This window comes from Prunus persica, chromosome G6 (genome assembly GCF_000346465.2).
Source record: "Prunus persica cultivar Lovell chromosome G6, Prunus_persica_NCBIv2, whole genome shotgun sequence".
Lineage (NCBI taxonomy): Eukaryota > Viridiplantae > Streptophyta > Magnoliopsida > Rosales > Rosaceae > Prunus > Prunus persica.
The window spans coordinates 18,855,280-18,862,270 of NC_034014.1; the positions used below are offsets into that span (position 1 = coordinate 18,855,280).

Below are 6,991 nucleotides of genomic sequence, written 5' to 3' on the forward strand. Positions count from 1 at the left end.
CCAATTTACATGCAAAGGTTCCCTTGTCATGCAATCCACATTTAAAACTTGTATGTCATATATCAACCACCAATTGCCTTTTGAATAAGAATTTATAATGTTATAAGTTACAACAGTACATGACTATTCCTGCCCAGAAATATCACTTTGTCCCCAAACTCTCAATAATCAATTATTGTGAGGGGCCAAAGTTTGTATTTTCTCTGAAAAAAAGTATGGTAAGAAAAGCAAGAACTTTAACCAATCCCTTGTTATGCCAATTTGGCTTTGACAATTATTTCCTGCTTTTTCTTTTTCTATAAGAATTAAAAGCCCACGTATTGTGTGTAATGAGAGTAGGCATCTGACTGCATTGCAATTGGGGCCCGTGTAACATGATCTGGAATATCAAAAGCGTCTATCAGTTCCCTTGCTATATTTCTCACTCGGAAACTCAGATATTCTGAGAGTTTGTGGATTGCCTGCACAGACAGAAATCATCAGTCAAAATTGGGAACTTCAGGGCATTCCTTCAAATGCCATGCATGATGCATTTGTGACTATGTCTATTCAGGCTTACATATGGTTTCCATTATCCTGACTCATAGTGAAAGCATAGAATCAAAAGATTTTTAGTTTTATTTTTCATGCTTAATTGGATTATTAGTCAAGGTGTTTAAATACCTTAGCTTTGTTTGGCGCCACATAATCAACATTACGATAGGTTCCTATATCTTTCCAGATTCGTTCCAAGGCATAAAGATCACAAACGAGTTTCAAAGCAGCTCGAGAACTTGCATCCGGACAGCTGGCACATAAATAGCCCAAATTAGAAATACAAAACCATAATGGAAAGAGAGAAATGAAAGTAACAGAGAAATAAGAATTACTTCTGAACAGATTCGATAAATGTGGCAAGGATGACAGACTCAATATGGGACTCTGCAAGTGTCAAAAGGTGATTTAAGCATCTATTCCAAGCACCAAAACTTCCAAGAGTTTTAGAGTGCTTGCGTAGTCTAACGGCAACACTTTGGAGTAATCGAGAAGTTCGGTACTGCAAGAGGAAAATTATGTGACTAAAATTTCAGTTTTGATTTAATACTAAAAGTAGGATTTGAATTCACCAAAAGAAAAGTAGGATTTGAATCAGAAAACCAAGATAAAACTCACTCTAAAAGCATCCAACTGGAACTTAGGATCTCGCAAATGGTCTTCACTTTCCCAACGAGCAGTCACTGGATTTGGCTGAGATAAATATGAGTTCATGGACTCTCTAAGGTAGTTCCATGTAACAGTGAGTGTGCCCCCTTGAAATTTCTCCTTGTATTGCTTCAACAGATCACCTGCCACCTGCATCACCAGTGAAAAATTTCAGAGTAGGTATTGCTTTACGACAATTTTTTTGGCATATCTATTTCATCTCTTGTTTGAACATTTCATGCTCTACTGATTTGGAACCCATGAATGTTTTATCCTATGAAACAAACTAGAGCATACATCATAAACACTCCAAGCAAGAGTGTAGAGAAAGTGATGTGTTAGCAACCTGTTGTAGAAGCACTGTGTTGTCCCCTTCAAATGTCTGGAAAATGTCATGGTCATTCCTCAAGCTACCAAAGCGGTTGACAGCAGCATACCCATGGCCTCCACAAGCTTCCCTGCAGATACTCAATGACTTTGCTGTATATCCTGTCACATAAGCCTTGAGCCCTGCTGAAAGCGAATGGACATCACCAACCAATTGTTCATCATGAGTCTTTTTCATCTCTGCATATTTCTCCACCAAATGCAGCGTAGCAAAATGGAATGCATAAGTTGAAGCCAGCATTGGCATTAACTTGTGCTGATGGGACTGGTAATCAAGAATAGTAACTTCAGGTTGCTTAGGAGGACCAAATTGTTGACGCAGTAGAGAATATCGAATTGCAATTATGGCAGCAATCTTGAGGACACTAACTGAAGAATATGCAAGGCCGACTCTCCCACCTACAAGTTCCCCTAGTGTGGCAGCAAACCTTTTATTTATAGATGGTAAGCTACTTGTGTATTTCCCATCCCGGGAGACATCTCCAAATCGATTAAGAAGATTATCACGAGGGATTCTCACTGAGTGGAATCTTAATGCTCCGTTGTCCACCCCATTCAGACCAACCTTATGGCCACAATCATGTATCTCAATCCCTGGAAGAGTTTGGTGGGTCTCGAAATCCCTTATTGGCACAATGAAGGCATGGACACCCATATCAGAAACTCCTTTGGTATCGTGAGTTGGCAACATGAGCTTAGCAAAAACTGTAGCAAACTTGCCATGAACAGCAGCATTGCCAATCCACCATTTGATGGCACCATCATTGGGTGTGTCGATTATAAATTCATCCGTGAGTGGATCAAATGTTGCCACAGTTTGTAGACCTTGAACATTTGAGCCTTTAGGCACCAAAATAAAAAACAAATGAGGTTAAATCTGAATTCTAGATAATGTAATGCACCAGTACCTAAGAAATATAAACAGAAAACAAATAATAACAAAGAAATGTGAACCAAAAGATGATCAATAACCATCATGAACCTGTCTCTTCTAAAAAAACAAAAGGGGATAATTAGCACCAACCAATCAACAGTTATTACATTAACCAAGCGAAAGGTTGATAGACCGTGGTTGTTATACCCATTTCAGCATCCAGTCCATACAACTCTGACACTCCAAAACTAAGTGGCTAAAAAGTAATCAAGAATCTTGGAGAACTTTCTTCATACTATCTCACACATCATTAATCTTTTGCTCATTGGACACTTTTTTCCATGTGATTTCACTTCCTCAGAATAATATTAGTCATTAAAAATTACGATTTGTGCTCACTGAAGTAAAAACTGCAAAAAGTTGCACGAGGGTCACCAATTCTTTCCACATAATCAAGATGCTTGAACACACAATGAAAGCATGTCTTGAGATGTCACAGAAATTAAGTGTAATCTTAATATCAGCTTGGGCAAAAGCAACCAAACAAGTAAACAACTGGAAGTAACAGAAACAGCTCACCGTGATGCAGTTCTGTCATAGCAAAACAACCTGGATAATCCATATTGTCAATACCATCAAAATACTTGTCCTTGTGTTTTTTAGTTCCTAAATTGAGTACAGAACCTCCCCAAAGACTGCACAAGTGAGGGAAAAAAATCAGTGTGATAAAACACAAATTGTAAAGATTAAGGCAATTAACCATCAAACCACGTTTCAGGTAAGCATATACTGGAAGAGAAAAGGCCCCATGACAAGTTTTTGTCAATCTAAGAACCATGGAATTACATCAATTGAATCCAAACAAAAAAAATCAGCAATAACAAATGTGATGATAAACTCTGCGGACCCTCTATTTTAATGGAAATTTCTGCCTTAAAAAATTCATTGTAGTTCTTATAAATATAGTAACCGTCCATTCCAGAATATTCAATTTGCACAACAAGGCATGTAGGCTATCACAAGGTTCCCACCACATGAAAATTGTCTTAATTGTCCCTTGCTCACCTCATGAACCTTCTGCATGTTATCAAATTTTTTATAAAAACTTGATTTTGCTATTATAGTCCCAATGTTGACACGCATCCACCTTAAGCCCATCCTGCTATTTCTAATCATGCACATTGCACCTCAATCACCAAATTTTCATCTATGCTCATGGGTGGCCTTCCAGCAGTGTTAGTATAGGGTTTTCCATTTTTCACAAATTTTGTTGGTTTACCGTTGTTTCAATAGCTTGAGCTGTTATAAATGTGAACCAACAGTTATTTTATACCGTAAACAGCCTCCCTCACAAGTGGGAACTAACACATGAACTACTTGAATTAAATTGTGAGAAAATACGGCAGAGCGCGGACCTCCACCTCCTCTCCATTACAAGCTGAATTTCACTGGTTTATCACTGGTCCCAAAAACATAAGCTTTTGGATGTGGACCACCAATTGTTTTGTATTGTAACAGTTTTGTCTACTTACATATATATGTACCTCTGTGTGTGGAGCAGAAACAAATTTACTGCAGTAACAATCATCCAAAAGCAATTACAACACAGAGTAAAACAAACACATACTATGATGTACTAAGAGCGAAAGCTATGATTTGGGAAATCGAACGAGACAATTCAAAGAATCATGGTCATCCGTCATGGTAAACCCACCAATCCAATAATCAAACAAGACAAAACCCATGTCAAAAAACACCTTTTCCCCAAAAATTCCGATCCCAAACTCAAAATTAAAAGCCATCATTAGCAACCAAATGCCACAAAACCCAGAACCAGAAAAGCACAACAATAAACATCATAGTAGCAATAATCACCTGTACTGCACCCCCATCTTAATCGCAAGAGACACGTCCACGCTTCCAACGGCTTCCAAAATAGCGAAGTACTTAGCCGGGTCTTCAATCACGTACCTGAAAGGCCTAATCCCAGCATCTCTGACCAACGCAACAAGCTGCCTCATACAAAGCTCACGGTGATCATCCTTCAAAATCTCAAGTGGCGTCTGAAGATCAGGCCTGTTGTTGAAGTAGTCCAAAACTCTGTCTTGAATGTCTTTATGCTTGCCTCTCAAGTAATTGGAAAGACTATCTGTGTCCACCTTCAGCATCGCCGCTTTGGCGCACTCTAGCAGCTGAAGCTGGTGGTGGGTGGCGTCGTTTTTAGGTTGTGGGTAATTGGGTGTCAGGTGCAAGGACAGCCGTTGGATGCGCCTGTTGGTGATGGACTGTGATTCGTCCTCCCCCGTCGGATCTGGGTAGGGGCTTTGCATTTTTTTTGTTTTAATCAGAGACAGAGAGTCGGTGGAGGAGGAGGAAGAAGAGGTTGGCTGGTTTGTGGGGAAGGTCTGAAAATTCGAAATGGGAAAGATCCGCTGGTTCGTTTCCTTATACGCGAGAGGCGATGCGGTGGAGGTTGGCGTGGCGGCTGCGGATTGGTGTGGAAGTTGGCAGTTAGTCTTGGCGCGCGTTTCAATGTCATGGGATATGTATGCACGATCGAGGGTGATGTGGTGTAAATATGGATTTTAGATCAAATTTGTTCTTGTGACGTATCGTTGCGTCCATTCAATAATAAAGGATTAATATCACAAAATGTTGTTAATGTTTACAAAATTATCAGATTGTATTTTTAATTTTTTTCTGTCATTCATGATGTGTGATCACAAATAATTTATGCTGTTAGTTTCCGTTAAAAACTTTGCTAGTTTATTGACGTGGCACATATATATCACAAAACATCTCTGAGGTTTACGCACTTATTACAAATGGTCCTTGCAAAATTTTTTACTTTTTTTATTTAAAATTCATAACATTTTGGTTTTCTTTTTAAATTTTATGAATTTTAAATTATTTAAAAATATATATTGTATTTTAAATACATGTGACACTATATTATTGGAAATGTAGGATCCACATATATGCCACATTAACAAACTAATGGAGTTTTTAAAAAATAATTTAAAAATGAAAAAAACCAAGGGTTTAGGGTTCATAAAAGTCCCTCAAGGTTAAAATCCTTCTATAAATGGTTTTTGTTGTAAATATTAAGGTGGAGCCCACCTCCAATGATAGGAGCTTAGTCTATATAAGGGCTCACCCTTCCATTTGTAATACACACAATGAGAAGAGAAAACATTCCCTTCTCTCTCTCAATTTCTTCTCCCATTTGTAAGAAACACACATAATAGAGAGCAAACATTCTCTCCATCTCAATCCCCTCTCTACAATTTCTCATTGATTTATAACACGTTATCAGCACGAATTTGTTCAAACTATACCAGCTGAAGATGCTGTCTCCGACCCTGAAAATTTTGTTGGAGGACCAAGAAGCTCTGTCTCTGGGATTTCAAGAGAGAGAGAGCAGAGAGAGTGGTCTGGTACAAAAAAAAAAAAAAAAAATCTGATCGGCCCTTTATCTTTCTCTCTCTCTCTCTCTCTCTAGCTCCTCAGCTTCTGCTCATTGTTGATGAACAATGGAGGGAGGAGATAGACCACCTTGGCTTCGTCTCAGTGAGAAGGAACACAATCAAATGGGAAATCTTTTAATTTCTCTGAGGTCAGAGTCTTCATTCAGAAACTCACTCAGAGAAGTCCCTCGTTTGGTGAAGAAGCAGAACCAAGATGGGCTCTGTTTCTCTGAAGATTGGTGATGGAACAGCCAGATTCAAAAGAGCAACGCTATGTTCATCAACCGTCAATCTTCTCACGGATCCGAGCTCTAGCTCTCAGGCCTCTCAGAGGCCACGCATGACGACGCCGTTTCCGGACGCAAGTCCCAGCCTTTCGTTCCGGGGCTCCTACCACCGTCGAGCCCAATCCGAAGTCCAATTCCGGATCCTCGACGATAAAGATGAGTGCGAGGCCGAGGCACCGGCATAGCGACTCGGTTGACGCGTCTTTGGACAGCATAGAGGCCAAGAAGGCCATGGCTCCTGATAAGCTCGTCGAGCTCTGGACTGTCGACCCAAAACGAGCTAAGAGGATTTTGGCAAATCGGCAGTCTGCTGCTCGGTCAAAAGAGAGGAAGGCCCGGACATATCAGGCTTCGTGGTTAGCCCTCGCTTCGTGTTCGTTGTTGGAAATATAATTGTCATCATTCTCCTTGTCAAGTCCGGCAGGTTTTCAGGTAAAGACTCCAGCACAGGAGCTGATCTTTACGATGAGTTTGTTCACAACAGCGAAGAGAACCATGAAATGGTCATGACCCATTTTCCGATTCCACGACTCGGGCGAGTCGGTGGTCAAGAACTCGATCTCATCCCCTGATGATTCCTTGCCCATGAAAACAATAGCCGGGGGCAGTATAGCAAATACCACCAGAGAGCCTTAATCTTCATCTGTCATGGATACGCCATGGAAAATCAGCAGGCCTTGAAGGCTATGTCAAAAGCTTTGATGATGTAGTGGATGACTGTACCAATCACTTCACAAACATATGTGAAAGCAGAGAATATGCTGTCGATTGAAAGCCATCTATGAGGGAAAGTT

The 6,991-nt window shown here is 40.0% G+C and overlaps 1 protein-coding gene across 1 annotated transcript; it reads right to left on the reverse strand.

Annotated features, from left to right (window-relative positions):
- LOC18775205 (acyl-coenzyme A oxidase 2, peroxisomal) lies at nt 41-5,003 on the reverse strand. Its single transcript, XM_007208372.2, has 7 exons — nt 4,319-5,003; nt 3,023-3,138; nt 1,529-2,409; nt 1,153-1,332; nt 870-1,036; nt 664-787; nt 41-461 (listed from the first exon to the last, which is right to left on the reverse strand). Exons 1-7 carry the CDS (start codon nt 4,771-4,773, stop codon nt 306-308), a joined length of 2,079 nt encoding a protein of 692 aa, XP_007208434.1. The 5' UTR covers nt 4,774-5,003; the 3' UTR covers nt 41-305.

What these genes read in the sequence shown, in the direction of transcription:
- LOC18775205 (XM_007208372.2), bottom strand. Translation starts at nt 4,773, where the DNA reads ATGCAAAGCCCCTACCCAGATCCGACGGGGGAGGACGAATCACAGTCC. An exon ending in TATGACAGAACTGCATCACG is followed by an intron (nt 2,410 to 3,022) that starts GTGAGCTGTTTC and finishes TGGTGCCTAAAG; the next exon opens with GCTCAAATGTTCAAGGTCTA. An exon ending in TTTATCGAATCTGTTCAGAA is followed by an intron (nt 788 to 869) that starts GTAATTCTTATT and finishes TTTATGTGCCAG; the next exon opens with CTGTCCGGATGCAAGTTCTC.